Source organism: Saccopteryx leptura, chromosome 11 (assembly GCF_036850995.1).
Source record: "Saccopteryx leptura isolate mSacLep1 chromosome 11, mSacLep1_pri_phased_curated, whole genome shotgun sequence".
Classification (NCBI taxonomy): Eukaryota; Metazoa; Chordata; class Mammalia; order Chiroptera; family Emballonuridae; genus Saccopteryx; species Saccopteryx leptura.
Genome location: NC_089513.1, coordinates 6,092,170 through 6,115,117, shown reverse-complemented (window position 1 = coordinate 6,115,117; position 22,948 = coordinate 6,092,170). Strand labels below are relative to the sequence as shown.

At 43.1% G+C, this 22,948-nt stretch overlaps 1 protein-coding gene across 2 annotated transcripts in view; it reads left to right on the top strand.

Moving 5' to 3' along the window:
- DOK6 (docking protein 6) overlaps positions 1–22,679 on the top strand; it is a 253,275-nt gene extending 230,596 nt beyond the window's left edge. The window contains exons 8-9 of one of the 2 annotated variants that reach the window (XR_010747363.1): positions 15,415–21,924; positions 21,967–22,679. Coding sequence is in view for 1 of the 2 variants with exons in the window: in XM_066352469.1 (XP_066208566.1) it covers positions 15,415–15,554 (140 nt within the window). In the remaining variant the exon portion in view is untranslated. Of the gene's footprint in view, positions 1–15,414 lie in introns of both variants that reach the window. The other variant, XM_066352469.1, reaches the window with a different exon arrangement.
- The last annotated feature ends 269 nt before the right edge of the window (positions 22,680–22,948 follow it).

Genomic DNA, 22,948 nt, shown 5'->3' with positions numbered 1-22,948 from the left:
CATTACAACCCACAGCAATAGCATTAGCCAGAGTACCAGCATTTACATCGGTTTCCTGCGCCCCAGGTCTCCACAGGGAGATGCAAAGAAGGTCGGGTGATACCTGCATAAGAAAATAGGTTGTGTTATGGGAGAGGAACCGCAGGTTTAGGGAAGCCTGATATTTTATAATGGGCAAAAATGCAGCTTGACGTTTGTCTCAGAAGGAGCTATTCTTTTTGTTCTATGGGATACAAACAAATCTTCGCTTGTACTCCAGTGAAAGAGCTAGCTCCCTCTCCCCAGGCTGTTCGCTCTACAAATGTCCTTGGAACAGATCGTGCAAAAGAACAAGCCTTCAGTTCCTCTGCTCACAAATGCGACAAACTTGTGGAGGACGTCTACCTACACTTTCACCACCTAGGTCTTGCCTCCTCGTTTCCTCACTAAGCCTGCATCTGTTGAGACTTTTGAAACCTTTTAAACTGGTTCATTCATCAGGGTCAACATATTGTCCTGAAACTTAAAAAAATCGTTTTCTTATGCTCATACCTAATGCACATGTTAGACAATGCCATTTAGCCTTCTATTATTTTAAATTTTCATTTTTAAAAAGGCCACATTGGCTAAGATCAGGCCACATAATTAAATTACTTTGACTAAACAGATAATTATTGACCTTTAAGCACATACAAGGCGATGTTGAGATAGCTGTATTTCTATGTTCTGCTGTCTGTGCACAGAGGTGTGAGTTACTACATGTATATACATATTTCATCCTTGTAGTCATTCATGTTTACCGAGTGCCTGCTGTGAGCCTGGCATTCTACGGGCTCCAATGAAGCTTCCTTTCCTCAAGGTCAGTGTAAGTTCACAGGGGAGACACAAGGAAAAGAGATAAATAAGACAGGAGCTCCTGATTCAGGCTGGCGGAGAGAGGGGAGCAATGTGTAAGGTTTCCTAGATGAAGTTTTAAGAGTATATATAGCAGGGGTCCCCAAACTATGGCCTGCAGGCTGCATGCAGCCCCCTGAGGCCATTTATCCGGCCTCCCGCCGCACTCCGGAAGGGGCACCTCTCTCATTGGTGGTCAGCGGATGCATCCTGTGCTCCTGGAGTACTGTATGTGGCGGTGCCGCAAAGCGTAGCATCGCCCACATTACTACTCCGGTGACGTGGGACGCACACGTCACAGCTCCAGAAGCGTGTCATATCACTTGTTACAGCTAGCAGTGACAAATATGGAACCAGACATTGACCATCTCATTAGCCAAAAGCAGGCCCATAGTTCCCATTGAAACACTGGTCAGTTTGTTGATTTAAATTTACTTGTTCTTTATTTTAAATATTGTATTTGTTCCCATTTTGTTTTTTTACTCTAAAATAAGATATGTACAGTGTACATAGGGATTTGTTCATAGTTTGTTTGTTTTTATAGTCCGGCCCTCCAATGGTCTGAGGGACAGTGAACTGGCCCCCAGTGTAAAAAAATTGGGGATCCCTGATATATAGGAATTGGCCTGGTAAAAGTTGAAATGCAGGTAAGTGTTTGGGTGGGCATTCCAAGCAGAGGAAGAAGTCCATGTCATGGTTCAAAGAGCCTGCTTTGTCTGAGCCCTGTAGGTGGTTTGGAACAGGCCCTTTGAGTAGAGAGTGGGGCAGAAACAGCAAAGAGAGCAGGATGGGGGATGGGAACACAAGTCAAATCCTGGGATCTGATACACTTAACCATCTATAGCTAGGAAAGGGTTTAAGGGGAGCAGCCTGGTTAGAAGGGAGCCACAGAGCTTTGTGTCGAAGCCATGTTTGTAAGCCATATGTTTACACAGAGTTTGATAGGAGTGGAGTGCAGCTGACGGGTTTTGGACATGTGGGTGAACTAAAGAACACACAGTACCCTTGGCAGCACACTGAGAACTTTCACTTCTGTGTGAGGGTGTTCACCTTTAACCTGGAAAGGTGTAAGGGGGGGAGTGAGAGGTCACTAGGTGTTCATAATCGCCGTGGCAAAGAACAGATTAAAAGAAAGTGGCTGCTGTTGTTACAGCGGTAACTCAGACAAAAGAATATTGAAGGTCAATTATAATTGAAAAAGAACACTTCAAAAATAATAATAAAAGGAAAAGTTATGAGATTTGCTCACAGCTTTGCCCCTATAATGTGTATTTGTTTGGAAACTATGCCCTTTTCCTGCATTAGAGTGCTTAGTTGGGGTGAGGTTGACCTTCCAGAGTCAGTAAAATGGCTTTGACCCAGGCAGCTCGGTTCCAATGCCCGCATCTGTGTACCAATGTCATCTCGAGCCAGGCACTCTGCTACTTGACCTACGACCATTTCTGACCGGGAGTCACTAAGGAAGGGCTGGGACCAGCCATAGGGACTGTGCTCTCAATCAGTCCCTTCCCTGTCCAGCCGAATTGTAGTGAAATCAGTCCAGGTAACATGATGATATTGCAAAATGGCAATTATCCTATAAGAGATGTGTTTTTTTAGCCTTTTGACATGAGTACTTAACATGAAAAAAATCACTGATAACCTGTTTCAATCTCCTCCACACAGAGTAAAATAAAAATAACTAATTATAAATTAAAAGCTAACAAGGGGTTAAGGCAGTGGTTCTCAAAGTGTGCGCCAGGATGCACTGGTGCACCCTAGAAGATTTCCAGGTGCGCCCTATGGTATTCCAGAGAAATATGTGCCTGTTGGGGACCAAAACACCAACAGGGTTTTTGGAGTTTAGATTTTTGGGGGACAGAGATGTGGGGAATTGGCTATAAGCTGACAGTCTTCCCAAACCCCCACCTTACTTGCCTGATTAGGTTGAGAAAGGCTGTTAAGCTGTGGTGCTGGATTGTTTACACTACCCCCCTGTTCCCCGGAAAGACTGGAGGCAAGTTTCTTCTATCCTTTGTTTGGTATAAAGTTAAGATGATATGGATGGTAGGGGTTTTCTGCACTCAACATAATTAAGAGTAAAAAGAGGAATTCTTCAATGTATTGATGAAGAAATGAGAGTTTGTCTTTCAAATATATGCCCAAACATTGAAGAAATTGATAGGACACATCAGGTTCATGTTTCTCATAAACACAAGAATGAAAAAACTTAACACATTCACGCTGGGACCTGCCAAATTTACTAAATCTTACTAAGAATGTATCTATATATATAAAAAGATAACTTTTTTGTCATCTTTTTATTTTTTAACCTCTTCTTTTTTACAAATTCTAAAAAACATAACTCAAAAAATGTAACATAAAAATGTTTTTTAATATCAGAATAAATTTAATTTTGTCATATTTATTTTGTTTAATTACCATAAATGCACACTTGGACTTTATATATATTTTTTTAATATTTGACTTATTATAACATACTTCTCAGAAATTTGTATATAGTGGGCCTACAATTATTTGTAGGATTTTAAATGCACCCCAACTTCAAAAAGTTTGAGACTCACTGGGTTAAGGTGATGACTTTAACTGCTGCCTACCAGGTACAATGACACTACAAGGCCTAATAAGGGTTGCTCAACCTCCTGGAGAAGGGGTCTGGGTTTTTTTGCAGTGGTTTCTCATAAAACATAAATGTTAAGAGAATTGCTCTTTTGTCATATATACACTTTGAATCCATGTCCCTGAACCTCTGTTCTTTTATTCTTCATTCATCTGGTGTTTTTAATATTAATCCAGACACGTTGCAATATCTACTCTCCAGGATCAACAGACAATCATCTAGATTTCAAATTCTCAGGTTTGGAAATTACTGCATAGTTTATTGATTCTATAACTCAGAACTTAGAATACTGAATTGATTTATACTAAGAAATACTTGTAGATCTTTCTCAATAAGATCAAACTTACATCTGGGATTATCAGACTGTTTTCCGGGTCTCTAAAAAAAATCAACCTAACCAGTTATTAGAAGGAAAAACTCTAGGCAAATTCTTACAGAGAATGAATGAAAAACCAGATCTTTATCGAGTGCTAAGCATATTTTTGACACGTATTCTCAAACTTATTTCAGAAACCCTCAGACTAAATGCAACTTAACCTTGTATCTACTGCAAAATAAAACTATGCTACGTTATATGAAAACCAGATAGTAAATTTTAAACCATTTTATTAATGTTCCTCATATTTACTTTAAGCTTTTTATAAATTTCCTTCTGTGTAAACTTATGTAACATTCAGTAATTTATGCTATAATATTTCTGTGGTAACTCAGTTCTCTAAGTATATATTATGTTGAGAAATCTCATTTTCATGGAAAAAATGTTTCTTTGCATTGGTTTTAATTTTTAAGAAAAAAATTATAGCAAATGAAATTTTTATTTTCTCCTTAAGAGATCATCTTAAGGACAGTCAGCTCATATTTACTTTGTTACTGATTTTAGAAGATTAATGTGACTTTTTAGTAAATATGTTAAAATACCTCAATTATACCAGATTTCTACCTGAACTGGGAGTACTTTACTTCATGATCTTAAATAGTTCCTTGATTGCTAAAACTATCTACAAATAATATGTTCAAAAATACAAACAAAAGGTAAAAGTAGAAAAAAACATCAATAGATGATTTTTTAAATTTTATTAACATTGTATTTGAAATTTTATAACTGAGCCCTTGAAAATAGCAGTGAACTATTTCTAGTTCAAAAACTAAATATCTGCCCTGAGCGTTGGCCTGGCGTGTGGAAGTCCCAGGTTCAATTCCCGGCCAGGGCATACAGGAGTAAGCACCCATCTGCTTCTCCACCCTTCCCCCTCTTCTTTCTCTCTCTTCCCCTCAAAAAGAAAAAAAGGACAGTAAAAAAAAAGTATCTGAATTTTTTCATTATATAATACTTCCCCATCCCTCTGATCAACATTAATAAAGTTTTGTTTTATTTATTCTCTACTCCTCATGTTATATTTTAACTTAGATTATTTCATTTTATTGGCTGACACAGATTGCTTGTAAACTCCACAATTATTCAAATGAATTCTGCTAACACTGAGGAGTTCCGCCAAGTTTTACAAAGAGATCACAGTTGTAGAAAATTAATATCCCAGTATATAATTAGAATACAAGAGAAATTACATGCAAGCAACAGTAATATATGAATGCTACATCAATCAGAATAATAAATATAGGACTATTTTTATTCTAGAGAATTTATTAAATATTAAAAATGCAATTCTGTGTGAATCAAATTAAACCATCTTTAAGGCAAATTAAAGTATTTTAAACTACATGATGTCAGATACTTTTCAGTGTTAGAATGTTATTGCTAACTTACCAGTCTTTGTATAACTGTAGGCTAGGTACTACATAAAATGAACAATATGCATTTTTCCATTCAATGCTACTAATTTTGGTGTGAATCTATTATGACGCAGAAGAAAGACTCACCTTCATGGCTAGGGTGACTTCACCTTTCTTGTCATGTGGCCTGCTTCAGTCTCAGGAGTTGGTAGGTGTGATGCTAGTGGCCAAGGCCAGGCGGGTCCGCACTGGATGTGGGCAGACAGTAGAGGAACTGCAGAGCGGGAAAGCATCGGGCCATTCCGTTTAAGAGTCTCGTAAAGGCAGACAGGCACACGGGCAGGAAAACCGCTTCTCCTGCAAACAAACAGCAAAAATAGCCCCTCCCAGTGGCTGGCGGGCCATCCGCAATCCGCCATCCACCCTGAGCCGAAGCACCTGCAGCCCTGCAGAGCTGCACACACGTGGCGCTGCCCCTGCTCACACACTCATCAGGCGAAGTACAAGCGAGCAAGCCTAATATGCCTGTTTTCCCAATAGGAGGTGTCACACTTTGTTCAAATAATGCAAATACTTGAAACTTTAACCAACAATTTCCTTGTTCATGGAGCAGAATCAGATTTCTCAGACTGGGGCTTGTATACAAGGGGAGAAGGGGGTGGGAGGAATACATAGATGGGTAGTTAAGAATTATTTTCTATTAAAACAAATGTGAATAGGCCCTGGCCGGTTGGCTCAGTGATAGAGCGTTGGCTTGGCGTGCGGAAGTCCCGGGTTTGATTCCCGGCCAGGGCACACAGGAGAGGTGCCCATCTGCTTCTCCACCCCTCCTCCTCTCCTTCCTCTCTGTCTCTCTCTTCCCCTCCCGCAGCCAAGGCTCCATTGGAGCAAAAGATGGCCCGGGCGCTGGGGATGGCTCCTTGGCCTCTGCCCCAGGCACTAGAGTGGCTCTGGTCGCGACAGAGTGACGCCCCGGATGGGCAGAGCATCGCCTTCTGGTGGGCAGAGCATCGCCCCCTGGTGGGCAGAGCATCGCCCCCTGGTGGGCGTGCCGGGTGGATCCCGGTCGGGCTCATGCAGGAGTCTGTCTCACTGCCTCCCCGTTTCCAGCTTCAGAAAAATACAAAAAAAACAACAACAAAAAACAAATGTGAATAGACCATGCAGTAGAAACCAAAATTCAAAAGGACTTTTAAGATACTCATAGCTGTTAACAAACAGGGTCGCTTCTTAATTATAGCCTCCTCCAGGGTATATTTTCACCTTATCTGCCTGGTGGGCTGAGCTTCAGGGAAAGTTTAGAAAGGATTTCCATCTAGTCTCTGTCTAGTGTAGTGAATCCATATGCCCCAGCAAGTTTGTGATTCAAGCCGCAGAGTTGATTTTTGTTGTGTTTGTTTTGTTTCCATCAACAGTGCCCAAGGACATCACTCAAACGACTGTGGAGGAAAAATGCTTAATTATTTCTCTCTTTTGTTCTCATCCTCCTTGTTGCCCCAAAGCAAACAGCTTTTGTTCAACCTTCCTCCGCGCAGTTGCGATGGGCGGCGTGTTGTGTTTTGATAAGTATTAAACGGCCTCATCTGTGCCTGGTGCGGAGCGAGGTGGTGGAGGCAGGAGAAGTCACCATTTAACGAGCAGGTAGATGAGCAGTCGTTCAGGGAGGCGAGGAGGGGAGCCATGCTGACCTTGAAGGAGAATCGTGTTCCCGACCTGCTATAGCGAGGGGATGACACACACCACGATGGTGGAGGACGTGCAGACAGTGGACAGAAGGTCTGACAGAACATCGGCCCCTTCTGCAGAGAAGGAAGGGAGAAAACAAACTTCTGTGGAGGGGCCCAGCCACCCAGGTGTCTTCCTGCGTGTTTCATTTAGTCCTTGAAACAGCTGGAGAAATGTGCCCCGTCCAGGGAGGCAAATGAGGCACAAAGCACAGGGGGCGGGGGCGGAGCTGGAGAGAACGCAGGTCCCTGGGTCGCAGGAGTCCGTCCGTGGCAGCGATGGTGTCTGCACGCACTGGGACGCGAAGGTCATGGCGGCGTGTGCGGTGTGGTCACCGGTCCTTCTAAGCTTTGCTGGCACTGGGCTCGGACCCTTTATCTCCTATGCATCATGACCTGGCCTTGTCTGGTGACCATGCCCAAAGTGGCTTGTGAACCCTGTGAGGTCAGGGACTACGCTGCCCCTGCCTTCGTCTCCCCTGTGCCGTTTGGAGCTGTTTTAGCACAGGTTGGCCATTATGAGTTGTGTCGTGGACCCTGGACACCTAAGCTTTGAGGGTGAAAATCTGTGTGTTCACAGGCAAAAAGACGCATCCAAATCTGCAACCTGAGCTTAGCTTTTAGCCCACAGGTAACATGAATTGAAGGTGATTTCCAGCATTGCTCTCATTCATGTACTTCACACTTTAAAAAATAATAACAGGATAAAACCAAGACCTGGAATGTAGCCCGAACATGAGAATTTCCACCTGGTTTATGCTCATAAATGCCAGGACCTCCAATTAAAGGAACTGTGAATTATTATCTAACAAGTCAATGGTAAGATAAAGGGGCAAAATTGTTAAAAATCCTAAGTCATTTTTCCCATATAAAATCAGTGTGTCACAACCTTGTCCTATAAACATCCTGTCAAAATGCCACCTCTGTAGGGAGGCCATCACTGACCAGCTCGTATCGATGGCCCTGCTGCAGTCTGCAGTGACCTCCTATCTCTCACTCTGGTGAGAGCACTTAACGCAGTGGTTCTCAACCTGTGGGTCGCGACCCCGGCCGGGGACCAACGACCAAAACAGAGGCGTTGCCTAAAGCCATCGGGAAATACATATTTTATTTTAAAATGTATTGTATAATAAATATGTATTTTCCGATGGCTTTAGGCAACCCCTGTGTTTTGGTCGTTGGACCCCCGCCGGGGTCGCGACCCACAGGTTGAGAACCGCTGACTTAAGGAGTATGAATTCAACTTACACACGGTGACTCACACTCTAAAGAGCCATATGATACGTTAACATCCCCCAGAGTGCAGATTAGGAACCTGAGAAAACTGAGTGAGTCTCTTAAGGTTGGTTCCACCTTGTGGAAGCGGAGGATGCAGGTGCACCTGGTGGTCTGGCTCCTGAGCACCCACTGCTGAGCTCCCCAGCCTCCCGGTGACCTCCCCACTCTCCTGCTCTCCCACTGCACTTCTCACTGCACCTGCGTCTCCCATCGGAGAGAGAAGACACATTCACAGGCACGGTGAAGGGTGGGCAGGGGCAGGAAGCATGGCTGCCCTCGGCCTAAGGAGCAAAGTGGGGTTTGGGGGCCTTGGTGGAGGGGGAAGGGAGCAGAAAAGTCTGGAAGCTTGGAAGGAGGCCACGGTACAGAACCACAGGGCAGGCCTGACCTGTGGTGGCGCAGTGGATAAAGCATCGACCTGGAATGCTGAGGTCGCCGGTTCAAAACCCTGGGCTTGCCTGGTCAGGGCACATATGGAAGTTGATGCTTCCTGCTCCTCCCTTCTCTCTCTCTCTCTCTCTCTCTCCTGTCTAAAATGAATAAATAAAGTCTTTAAAAAATATATCACTTACCAGAACCACAGGGCAGGCCGGAAAGAACGGCCCACGCGCCTCTCCTCCCTGATCTGCTCGTGTTGAGTCTTCACAAGAGAATTTGGCCGACGGGGAGTCTGAAACGATTTTTATGTGGCAATTAAGATTTGACTCTCACATGATTTCCACATTAAGAGGTCCTACCAGATTAATTAGTTTTGGATGACCTAATCCACTTGCATTTCCTCCCTGGATCCCAAGCTTCAGATTCCTTGGAGAAAGCACACCTGACAATGACCCGTGCGTGACCTTGACCTTGTGAAGAACAGCACCACCTGAGGACCTGGCCAGATGGTCCCTGTTTCTGCATAACAAATTGCCTTCCCTTGAGGCCTCTCCACTGTTGGAATCCATGGGAGTCCGAAAGACCAGAGTAACAGGCTTTATTGAAAGGAAGAAAGGAACCCTGCCGGGCACTTCTCCCGGGGAGAAGAGCCTCAGTACAAGCTATAGAGATGAATTTATAGGGTTAAAAGGAGGGTCTCAAGCAAGTGGGTGTTGAGTCAAAAGTCCTGGTATGCTTCCTTCTGCAGTTTTATGATATCGGCTTCTTGGAACGCTTCTCCTCAGGGCGGCTGACCAGCTTCCTAGACCTTTTCTGTTTCAGGGGCAATAGTCCAGTAAGTAAGGGTGGGGTCAGATAGACAAGTGAAACAGCAAAAGGGCAGCTTGGAAGTTCTGGTGAATTCATGTATCTATCATTTCTCAACTCTGTGGTATGATAAAAGAAAAAAGAGGTGGGGGGAAGGAAAGGGTAAGAGGTTCAGGAAGGAGGTTTGTCTTGGATCAGCCATCTTCTGGAGCTACTTCCTGCTGTTATCCCTATTGGGGCCTCCTTCATGAACCTCTCCCTGGGGCAGTTGGAGTAGGGATGTTTTTATAGGGTTCCAGATTTTTTGTTTTGTGAGGGCAGGTTTCAGGGTTGGTGTGTAGGGTTAGGTAGATCTTTCCAGTTTTCTGATTGGCGAAGGTCTGCATGAAGTTCTGTAAGAAACTAGTGAACAAATGTAAGAGGCAGGGTTCAAAAGTTAGAAAAATAAATAGGAGGGTGTGTGGACCAATAAAAGGCAATAGTGAAGACACCCAGTTTGTGTGAAACCACTGATTCCATGTTTACGAATTCACTGGGCTTCAGCGAGAAGGGGGGGGGGAATAAGACAGGGAAGTGGCCAGTCCCCATGCCCCTGGACCCACTTTTGTAGAGATTTCTAAAGCAACAAGAACCTGTACAGTTCGTTTGGTCCTTAGATTGACGGGTAGTGTACTAGGAACTGGAAGAGGCTTATGGGGTGGGATTAGGTTGATATTTGGGGTGAGATAGATTAGGGTACAGGTTTCTGTCTAATTAGTAGGGAGACACATATAGGTGTTGGTCCCACACAAGTAGAAAGCACCTGATTGGGTGAGGTAGGTTGAGAGGTGAATAGAGAATAGAAGGACAAGGGGTCGGTTTTGTTTCTCTGTTTCTGAGCTCCAGATGGTAAGAGTGGAGGAAAGAGCCACCCTTAGCAGCAGTGGGAGTTGTTAGGATCATGGTGTGTGGACATGTCCACATGAAAGTCAGTCCTTGGGTGATGTAATGCTGGAAGCTCCTCTTGGACAGTTTTTAAATGGTTTGCTGAGTAACCTGTAAATCCTGCAAGTACTTAGGGAAATGGTGGTTACATTTCTACACTTTGTAGTTAAGAGTTTAAGTCCTAGTGACCACTGCTTCTAGCTGGAATTAGCAGCAGGTCCCAGCCTATAATAGGCATGGGGCATTGAGATAAGAAGAATAAAGGAGATGCTATACATTAAATAAAGTAACAAAATCAGACTGTCAATACCCACAGTAGAGATCTTTGAGGGATAAATAAACCTCAAATATTCAGGCAAGGCATAGTAGATGGCCCTTGTGTTTACAAGAAGTGAGATTAGTTTATCTGCTACTTGAAAGAAATACTTTAGGCTCACGAATGATGTCCTTGGGCCTTCAGTGGCAATTCCCAGCATGCTAGGCAAGGTCAGGTCACAGATAGCTGGAGCAGGGCTTGAAGAGACTGAACCCTCCCTCCATGGAGCAAGGGGGCAGCTTACCTTCTCATGTCCCTCTTTCTACAGCAGAGGTGGCCGGGAAGCATTGCAGGCTACAGTTCAATGACCTTTCTTTCCACTCTGAAGCAGGGCCCTGATGGAATCCTATGAAGCCCTTTAGGGCACTGGAGTCTTTAAGAGCGTATGCCAAAAGCTGGTATTTCCTGACCTCTTTTGGGCCTTATTTGCCTTTTCTGTTACTTCTTTGGCCATTATAGACTTTAAAAGCCATGCTCAGAAGATCTCACTGAGGGGCTTGACTAAAAGAGCAAAATTGAGAATCCAGTGTTTATAGAAGCCTTTTAGACTGAGGAAAGAAAAGATTTGATCTGCAGTGGTAGGTGGTTGGAGACTGCGGAGAGTTTGAGTTCGATCTAGGGTGAGAACTCAGGTGGTGGGGGTTAAGGTGATGCCCAGATAGACTACGGACTAAGAGTGAAATTGAGCCTTAGCAGAGAAGATGCGATATTTCTTCATGGTGAGGAAGTTAAGAAGGGTGGAGGTGTGTCTTCTTGAGGCTAACAGGGAGGGGCTGCAGAGGAGTAGGTCATCTACATATTATAAGAGAGTACTAGTTTTAAGATTACATGCTGCTAAATCCTGAGCTAGTGCCTGCCCAAACAGGTGTGGGCTGTTTTTGATCCCTGGGGTAAGACAGTCCATGTAAGTTGCTGGGCTGTATTAGTGTCCGGGTAAAGGCAAACAGAAAGTAAGAATCAGGGTGTAGAGGAATGGTAAAGAAGGCATTTTTGAGGTTTAGGATTGTGAAGTGAGTGGTATTTGAGGGAATGTGTGACAGTAACTTGTAGAGATTAGGACTACTGGATGGAGGGGAACTACTGCCTCATTGGTTAGGTGTAAGTCTGGTACAAGGTGATAAGCCCCTGAAGGTTTTTGAGCAGGAAGGATGGGAGTATTGCAGGGAGAGTCATGGGGATGAGTAAGCCTGGTTTAAGAGGCAGGTAATTATTGGTTTAAGGCAGGGGTCCCCAAACTACAACCTGCAGGCCGCATGCAGCCCCCTGAGGCCATTTATCCAGCCCCCGCTGCACTTCCAAAAGGGGCAACTCTTTCATTGGTGGTCAGTGAGAGGAGCACAGGATGCAGATGTATCCTGGAGTATTGTATGTGGCGGCGTCACTCACGTACAGTACTACTTCCGGTGATGCAGGATGCACACATCACAGCTCCGGAAGCACGTCATATCACCTGTTACAGCTAGCAGTGACAAATATGGAACCGGACATTGACCATCTCATTAGCCAAAAGCAGGCCCATAGTTCCCATTGAAATACTGGTTAGTTTGTTTATTTAAATTTACTTGTTCTTTATTTTAAATATTGTATTTGTTCCCATTTTGTTTTTTTACTTTAAAATAAGATATGTGCAGTGTGCATAGGGATTTGTTCATAGTTTTGGGGTTTTTTGTTTTGTTTTGTTTTTTGTATTTTCTGAAGTTGGAAATGGGGAGGCAGTCAGACAGACTCCCGCATGCGCCCGACTGGGATCCACCGGAATGCCCACCAGGGGGCGATGCTCTGCCCATCTGGGGCGTTGCTCTGTTACAACCAGAGCCATTCTAGCGCCTGAGGCAAAGGCCATGGAGCCATCCTCAGCGCCCGGGCCAACTTTGCTCCAATGGAGCCTTGGCTGCGGGAGGGGAAGAGAGAGACAGAGAGGAAGGAGAGGGGGAGGGGTGGAGAAGCAGATGGGCGCTTCTCCTGTGTGCCCTGGCCAGGAATCGAACCCAGGACTCCTGCACACCAGGCCAACACTCTACCACTGTGTTCATAGCTTTTTTTATAGTCCAGCCCTCCAACAGTCTGAGGAACAGTGAACTGGCCCCCTGTGTAAAAAGTTTGGGGACCCCTAGTTTAAGGCCTTAGAAACAGACACAGTTAAGGAAGAGAGGAAGCAGAAGGATGGACAGTGTGAACAGCTTAGATGGAAAGAAGGAAGATAGAATCTGCAGGAGGAGGAGGAGGATTGGTGGTGGTGCCATGTTGTTAGAGGAGTTAAAAAGATTTAGAGCTCTGAGGAGAGGGGAGAGGATGAGGGGTAGTGGAAGGCTGGCGGGGTGGGGGTGATGGGTCAAAGAAGAAAAAGAGACAGAGCCGCCCGTCTGTAACTAGTGAAGAGAAGAGAGGGGGCTTTCTGGAGGGAAGAGAGATTTGCAGAGGAACCAGAGAAGGGTCCCAAGAAAGGGATGCCCTCAGGGGTCAGGAAGGAGGGGGAGAGAGTTAGGAGTTCATGGAGAAGGAGAGATTAGGAACGGAGGTTTTAGGTGAGGTTTCTTTGGCCAAAAACGGCCTGCGATTAGAACAGGAGGCATAGAAATTAAGGACAGGAACAAAGGGAGAAGAAAGCCTGCACGTAAGGAATTTCTGATGCCCTCCCCATCCAGTGGCAGAAATTGTCAAGATTTCTTAGGATATTGTAATGGTAGTAGAAAGCAACCTGGCTAGGCGCCCAGACTTTTGAGGAAGTCCGTAGAAGCTAGCCACTCAGAGTACAAACCTCCCAAACTCTGAACCTCAGAGAGTAGGGTGAGTCCCGAAGGAGTAGTCCCGAAGGAGTAGAGGAGTAGTCTCTGAGGCCTGAGATTGGGAGGAGCCCATGTTCCAAGGAGAGCCTGGCTGGATGGTTTAGACTGAGAGGAGCCCACAGTAGAGGAGACTGGTGAGAGAAGGGGGCGTCCCCGCCTTCAGTCACAGTTCTGAGAGGAGAAAATCTCCGTAGAGAGAGAGTCTCAGACAAGAGGTCATCTCCCCAAGGCTGAGATCCCGGGACATAGGAGAGGGGCCTGGCTAGGTGCACCTAGACTTTCGTAGAAGTCCATAAAGGAGTAGAGGCAGACCACTCATAGATATGGGGTCCAAAGTCAAAACTGTCCGACCAGGAAGGGGTGTTTTTAGAGAGAAATTTGGAGGCCAACCAGAGATGGGGAGGGAGAAACTCCTTACCATTCTGGTCCAGCAGGGGTTCAGGACAGGGATAGACTGCCAGCCAATCAACCTACAATTACACGTCCAAACAGAATCAGGGAGTAAGCCCGGACAAGCTACCGCTGTCCACTGCTTCCCTGGTTGTAAATTTGGACGGCAAAGTGGGATTGTCCAGGCAGTTAGTACCCTGTCCTGGGTTTCAGCACCAAATGTTGGAATCCATGGGAGTCCGAAAGACCAGAGTAACAGGCTTTATTGAAAGGAAGAAAGGAACCCTGCCGGGCACTTCTCTCAGGGAGAAGAGCCTCAGTACAAGCTATAGAGATGAATTTATAGGGTTAAAAGGGTCTCAAGCAAGTGGGTGTTGAGTCAAAAGTCCTGGTATGCTTCCTTCTGCAGTTTTATGATATCGGCTTCTTGGAACGCTTCTCCTCGGGGCGGCTCACCAGCTTCCTAAAACTTTTCTGTTTCAGAGGCAATATGGGGTCAGATAGACAAGTGGAACAGCAAAAGGACAGCTTGAAAATTCTGGTGAATTCATGTATCTATCACCCACCAACACCCGAAACAGTAAAAACCAAGCTCAGACTATCCCCTATTTTGGATGAAATGCAAACAACACTGGGTCTTCTCTCCCACTGAGCTCATGCACTAGATAATTGTCATTCCCAACTATGAAGAAGTATTAATCCCGGCTTAACACAAAGGACGAGGAGGACGTTTATCAGAAGCCTTGGAAATGACACTTTCTCCCTACATTCTAAACATTCTGACACATTTTTCAGTAATGATTTCTGGGTTTTTTGTGTGTATGTTAGCCCAATTTTCCATCTCAGGGGTGCAGCTGAACGACAAAAAAGCAGAAAGAGAATCTTCTGAAAACACGTCTTCTGTGAGATCTCACGTTTAGGGAGCTATTTTAGGAGCCAGAAAGGTATATCATCTGGGTTAACTGTATCACAGAATGGGTTCAGCTCCTCACAAACCCTCTAGGAAAAGCCAGGGCCCCGATCACTCTCACCGTGAAAGCTTTTTCCTGATAATTGATGGTTACTGCTTAGGATGAAGTGTAGTTTTCCTACTCAGAAAAGGTTTCAAGAAGGTGTGCAATTTGCTTCTCTATGCTGAAAGCGATTATAAAAGAAAAGAAAGCAGGATACAGACTCTCCATCAAAAACAATGTGAGTTTTTGTGGGTTTTAGTGTGTGTGTGTGTGTGTGTGTGTGTGTGTGTGTGTGTGTGTGTGTGTGTGTTTGGAGGAGCTTATCTGCTTTGGTTTCTAAAGCTGAAGGAGAGTAGAAGTTTCAGATCCTTAGGAAATTTACCTGGCTCTCTGGCATCCACGATGGTTGACAGAACAGCCTGAGGAAAAAAACAAGTCCCGTAGGTTACATTTTTACTCATTATAGAACAAGTCACCATCATCTCTATTTCTACCCGCTTAACCGGAGCTCAGTCTGAAGGAAGTGTGAGCTCTGATCTGTTTTTCTTTTCTTTCTTTTTTTTTTTTCATTGTGTTTTTTTGTTTTGCTATCGCTGTTTCTTAGTACAGCCCTTCTTCCTTTCTCCCTCTCCAGGTCATGGGTTTGGTTCTTCGAAGATGTCACGGGCACAGACCTTTCCCAGCTACGCCTCGGAGCAGAACGAAGAGACTCAACAGTCCTTGTCCCGGCCCAGCAGCTATGGATTCAGCTACAGCTCCAGCCTCATTCAATGACACACAGAGAACCACTGCTGACCAGAGAGACAGTCTGTCCCGGACCTGCTTGAGTGGTCATTGCGCCCTCTGCCTCTTGGAAGCCCAATTGCAGTAGAAGTTGACATGGGTCGCGTCTAGCCCCCATCCCAGTGGAAGGCTCAAATCTGGAGTTCCACTTCCTTGATTCTGTGGCTAAGTCCTTTATTTATTGAGTTTCTTGGGGGGAGGGACATCTAGGTTTTACAAAAATAGAGTCCAAATTGTATGAATAGTTCTTTGATTAAAAGTCTTTGGATTTGGCAATCACAGCAGCCTGGGTACCGTGAGCATTGCCCACACAGGGTTGTTTACCCAGTTGGTGTCCTCATAGCTTAGTCCTTTCATATGATGACAGGATGAGTCCTTAGACATAAAGGTGACCCACCGCAAGCTGTGTGGCTGGAAGGTTTCACAGGGACAAATCCAATAAGCTCTACAAGTGGCATCCTAACTCTCCATATAAATAAGCCCAGTGACAATTAAGGAAACATGAAATTTAGAACACACTGTTGAGCAGGGCCTTATAGCTCTACTTGTGTGTGTGTCCACGCGTGCATGTGTGTGTGTGTGTGTGTGTCTGTAGACAAATATAGATATGAATTTTGCTATATCCCTCTATCTCTAACAAATGTTATCAACTCTGTACTCGGGGAGACAGGTCATGCTCACTTAAATGGTCAAAAAACGTAATTTGGTGCATTAAAACCAAGAGTGTTATGTTGAGTAGCTATTTTTAAAACAGTGCTGTAAAAATAAAAAGGCTTCTTATTAGCAGAACTATTTATATAGTCAGGTCTGCCCTGATGACAAGCGGGAAAATGTGAGGTGGGGGATGCTTTGGAAGCACGCAAACCAGGTTAGCTGTCCTACTCATCACGTCACCGCACTGTCTTTCTGGTTAACGTTCCCTTGCTGGTGACAATAGTTGTTTCCCCTGTGGCCATCCTGCTGAGCGATGTGGGAAAGATTAGGTGTGATCGACAGCCAGCTCCCATTTAATCTCAAGAAAAAGGACTCCAAATGAGAAGCCATTTAAGAAGGAGATAAAAACACCCTTTGCCAGAACTGAGCTCTGTTGCAGTCAGGAGAACAGCAGGCTCGGGAGTGTAGATATCATTGAAAACCTCACGCATGCTCTCCCCAGACAGCCACTGGGGACTCGCTGTTCAGTGTGTCACCAGGAAGTGCTGGGCTTTCCTTTCCTTTTACTGAATGCGGTTGGCTGGCACTAAGAGAGAGTGGTTTAAATACAATTTTTTTTCTTTTATCTTTGACACTAATGGCCAACCTTCGAGTGTCAAAGGGAAGGCGTGATTTCCTCATGAACGAAAGCAGTTTGGCTAATTCAGTTCAACATAGTTTTGCCCTCAATTTTGGAGTTTAGTTGAGTAAAACCAAAAATGACTCTGCCTGATTATCTGATTCCAGGTGCCCAGGATGGCCAGCTCCGCGATACTCCCAGGGGCTGGAACAGCAGTGAGTCTGGGCCACGTCAGAGGAAAACCTGGTGTGTTTGTTTCTTCCTTAATAGCAAAACCTTTCAAATTATTCAAGTGAGTCTGTTAAAACGCACCTGTTTGGCTGATCTGTGGTAGGATGTTTTTCTATCCCTATCCATAACCTGAATGCAGATCCACAATTCATTTCAGAGAATGACTACAGAATGAAATGGTACAGGGTTCCTCCTTGATAAATTCACCCTCATAGCAACTACCAGACTCTGCAGCTCTCAGATAAGTATGAAAACCCCTATCAAGATGCTAATCGTAAGAGCTAACGTGGCTGGGAAGAAATAATTATCCTGAGCTTTCATGGATAAAAAGGAAGTTGCTGAAAGGCTCGGCGCTGAGTTGTGCCAATGCAGCAGAAGAGCAGGTGACTGGTCCCTGCAGAGGACAGAGGCTCCCCTGAAAGCCCGGCTCTCGGAGCTTGAACGCCTCTGCATTCCTTTAGCATGTGGCATTCGTTTTGGCGATGCCGCGAGTGGAGCTCACCAGAGCAACTCCAAGCCGAGACCGCCTGAGCACAGCTCCTAGTGGCATCTTGCTCAGAGCAAGACTCTCACAGGCTCACTCAGTCGAGCTGTTGCTTGGAGACCACAGGTTTCTCCAAAGTGACTCGTGGGGAAAGGCCCTCAGGGGTCTCAGTTCCTGTCTCAGCTTTGTGGATGTGCCTGGAGCACTGACAGCGGGTCCAAGGTGGGGATTCTGCTAATGAGATGAGTCTGCTCCTGTGTCCATCGGGTGGGAGACACCGTACCTGCATGACGTCCTGCAAAAACACCATTTTCTCATGATTGTAGCAGTGAGCATTAACTGAGGGAGGACCAAAGACCAGGCAAAACCATGGGCAGTTCCCTCTGAAAACCATGTTGTAGCAAGACTCTCTCTGAGACAGAAATCTCCTTCCCATGCTTTTATCCATTCTCATCGCAATGAGAACAATGCTATAAAATAGCTCATGGGACGTTTTTGGAGAGATTTGTTCTAGCACATACTCCTCAACTACACTTAACGATTGTAGGCAAGTCAAAATTACTGATATACTTGACATAAAGCAGTGAGCATATTGTAATAAAAGTGACAAGCCGATAAATCTTTGACAAAAACCAAAAATGAAAAGTTACCGAATCAGTCTTCTGTAACTTCGTGAAATCAATTGCACAGGAGCAAGTAGAGTGGCCACAGGCATGTACTGGGCTCACTCACTAGGTTTTTGACTGAAGATGTCTCTATACTTCGCAAGTCATTTTTCTCCCTCCAGAAATGGCATTCTCTCTTTGATACATATGTAATGCTTTCATTGGGAGGGAGAGACTTGCTATGAACCAAAGACAACTTTTGGCTCCTTTTGAAAGTGACTCAGTTGAAGGTTCCATCCAGATAGGGACAGGTGAATGAAGATGATCACAGCTTCCACACCAGGTGGGCAGAGGGCAATGATGACAGAACCCAACACGGGTCACAAAGGCTCTTACAAGACCAGAGAAAGCCTGGGGGAATGTACACACTTTACACAAAGATTACAGAAGGGGGATTTATGTTTTATGTCCCCAATTTTTTTCCAATAATATTAATTGTTGTACAAGTGACATTATATTTAAAATATGCAAAAAAGTACAAAATAACTTTAACACAATAGCTTACTATGCTGATGGGAGGAAAAAAGAAAACACAATGTTCAGTTATTCATAGAATGAATAGTGGACGCTCAGAACTAATTTATTTATGGGGGTTGCAAATATTTGTGAGTCACTAGGTTCTGGTGACTGCCACAATTTGAACTTAATGAAATAAGAAATATATATTTACTTATATGTTAGGGAAGATGCAGTTTGATAGGGCATGTGAAATAAAGTGAAATGTATTTATTAAAAGTCAAGCTCGACTTTTTCTCCAAGTAGTAACTAGAGGACTAATCCTGGTATCTTGTACAATTTCTCTCTGTCTTCATTGGGCAATTATGTTTGAAAATCACCCAGGACCCAGAAAGCGGTCAGCCAGTTCTACCTCCCATAGACACAGTGTACTTACTAACCACTTTACCCTGCTAACAGTTGCTACAGATCCAGGTGATTGCATGTGCTATCTTTGTAGTCGATATTAAAGCACATCATAAAAATGGACAACTTCCCCTCACTCTCTGGCCAGTATCTCAGAAAGCTTTGTGAAAAATTGTGAGTACTCTATTCCCTAGAATGATTTGAGCCAGTTCCTAAAATCGACCATTAATGATACAGTGAAAACAAGCTTAGCAAATTATACTTATAAAAAGGTTGTAGGCCAGTTTTGATTATTACAGCACAATAAACGGGCAGTATACCATCAGTAGGGCTGAGCCTACAGGCCTTGGATGCTTCATGTTATAACAAATATTATACTAAAAACTGCTCAAAGTGAAAAGAATGCATTTTCCTACAATTCTATTATGTCTATCAATGTCTTGTAATGTCAAGTTATCAACAATTAACTATACTTTACAATCCCTGAACCTCAGCCTTCTCAAGATACATAAAAATTTGCCTACTAGACATGCATTAATAATTACAATAACAGGTGATAAGCCACACCAATGAATTTCTAGCTGGTGAAATTTATGGAGTACAATTTCCCATGGAGGGTTGAAAAGGACAACTGAACTAGTCAGGAGGGCAACCATTTAGATAAGATTATAAAGACTCCAATGAAATGTCCAGAGTAACACTCACGTACTTTCTTAGCATTCTAAGAGTGGTTCCATGTCCCAAACTGGGCCTTCTTTACTAGTTTCACTAGTGTGAAGGGTGTGAGACAACATTCATCATATCAATTTAGAAGCTACTGCAAAAAGAAGACCCATTACCAACAACTATGCTTCTTTATTTGAGTGAAAATCATTTAACACCAAAGAACATGCAACAAGAATGCCCATGGTCAAATGTCTCTACAGGAACATGAGGATCATTTTTGTAGGGTCGCCCTCATTGGAGTTTCGGCATGAAGATATATCATCAGGGAGTCAGGCTGGGGACCGAATGTATCAGAAGTGAGGCACAGCCCCACGTGTGGGTGCTCCACAATGTACTTGAAAACTTAACCCACCTTTTTCTCCCCCAGACAACCACAAGTCCTTACTTTCTTACTGGAGAATCTGAATTTGTTGATCATTGCTATAATTTATCCCAACGAGATGAGGCATTAGGTAGTTGGTAGACTCTGGCAGAAGTATCATGAAATTTGGGACACGTTCTAGTTAGGAAGGATGCTAGCTAGCTCTGGAAGTGATCATCACATAGAAGAAAAGTTCCACTGAATGTTCCACTCAGGAGAAAACCGAAACCCACAGATGCTCATAACTTGTTCAAAGGCAAAATAACGGTCAGGAAGTGGGAAGCTAGCAGGTGCCTGGTCCAGGAATGTTTCCGTGGCCCCCTCCCATCTCCCAGGAACACGCAGTGGAAGTTGAGAAAGGTCACGTGGCCTGTGAGTAAATAGGCCTTTGTACATTGAAGTGTTTTCTCATATTTTTCAAATGTTCCTAACTCTTCATGGACTCATCACCAGCTCTGTCAATAGAGAGGCTGTTTGGGGCAGTTCCTTAGATGTATTGTAGGTCATGAATGATTGCTCTAAGTGTTCCTATTCTTAACACTGTCATCCAGTTCTTTGTTGGAAATTCTGACTTATTTTTTTTCTAACGTGATGGTCAAACTAAATATATATATATATATATATAAAGTAAGTGTCTATGTTTTGTATTTGTACTAATTCATGATAATGTAATTGTGATTATTATTTGGAGGGGTTTTATTACTCTGTAGCATTTTGGTTTAATTATTTATGTCATCTGTCACAACTTTTTTAGAGAATTGATAACATCAGGGCTACATTTTTTTTATGCAAATGTCAAAAAGCTTCCATTTTCAACTGAAATTTGAGGAATGACTTTTTTATTTTTACTTTAAAATACCGCACATCAAATTTTTCCTTATACACACTTACATAGGCACTTATTTAAATTAATTTTAAGTTTAGATATTTTAAGTTCAGATAAATTAGAAGTTAAAATGACTAAATAATATGAAATCCACATTTTACTTGTGATTTTTCATGCACTTTTCCTTAGTTTAAAGCTTTAATATCTTGTAAACATTTCAAGGAAAAAAATATGCTTGTCATAGGAAATGTCAACTTCCTACTGATAACTCTATTTACTAAATTATTTTGCCTACCTTCTATGCCTGCAACCCTAGTCTATATGTCATGTTCTGGGCTTATTTTATTACTTGAGACAATGCACTTCCTCAATCTGTTCTCTGCTTTTTTTTGGATGATTTTAGACTTAAGGACAACATCAAACCAACCATTTTGTAGACACAGAATAGTGTGTCGAATAAAGCAAGGTCTCTCCCCTGACCCTCTAGCTCTGTTCATGTGGAATTTGATTGCTGTCTGAATTCACACAAGTGACTCACATCTCCATAAGAGTTGCTTAATTTCAACCCAAATTTTGAACCCAAAATTCAAAAACCCAAATTCAGGAAAAAAAGATTGAGATAATGATTTTTTTTTAAGTCACTGCAGTTTTTCTCTGGAAGAAAACGTTGTGGAGATGTTGTTACGACTTTTCAGTATCTTGAACTATTTGTCAGAGGGGTTGAAGGGCAGGGGAAAATAAAGAATAAAATGATTCTAGTATTTTTATATTCAATATAAATCAGAAATTAACATGATGTAGGTCCCTATGAAATTATTTGAGTCATCAAATTCAGATTTACACATCTGTTACATAATTCAATGAACAATGCTTATTCTTATAAAATATATATATATTTTATAAAATATATATATATATATGTGTGTGTGTGTGTGTGTGTGTGTGTGTGTGTGTGTGTGTGTATGTGTGTCAGTAGTTGAGTAGAGAAAAAGAAGCTCCTAATTTTTATGAAGACCTGCACCAGAGAACAGAGATTCTTTTCAGTTCTGAGACACTGTGGTGACAGGCAGCAGTACATAAATCACAGCCAGAAGTCAGTCTACTCTCTAATAGAGAGCATGCAAGCCAGTACCATCTTTGCTGCAGATGACAGGATGCCTCTCTTAGCACCCTCCTCACACCAACCCTAACACACACACACACACACACACACACACACACACACACACATTTTGACTATAACCTATTCTGTCTGTCCTCATGTAGTTATCGTTTTCTTGGGTCCACACGGAAATAACCCATTTTGCAAAACCTGTATCCCTACAAATCTTCGAAATGTATTAACTTATATGTTTGCTTTCTGTAAGTTCTTTTAAAATCAATTTATATATACTTTGTGAAAGTCTTATATGGTAAATTATAGAAGAATATCATTTGTGATTGATTAAATAGAATTGTTTATGATCACTTTGATAAGAATAACTTTGGACCCTACACCCTCCTTAAAGAGTAGAATACCCTTTACAAATCTGCTTCTTCTTTTGGAAAATATATGATTTGACAGACTTTATTTTTAATCACAATCTATTCCAGATCATAATTTGGGGATATCTGTTCTTAAATACTAGCTGAACCCACTTTGGGAATGGAATACGAAGGAATGGTGTTCTCATAACTTAAATGGAAGTTTCTGGCAGAACAAAAAATACTATAATAATGAGGCAACAATTAAATTAGGAAATTAAATTATTTTAAAATCTGTCTGTGTGATTTTTCTCCTTGGTAAAAATACATGACACATATAGTTTAGAATTACCTTTTTCTAAATTTATCATTTGTATATCATAGCCCTCAATAGATATACTTATCTATTGTTATTCATGTCTTACTCATAATCATAAGAAATTTACAAATGAGATTGCTACCAGAAGGATCATTTATAGTTGTGCAATATTGAA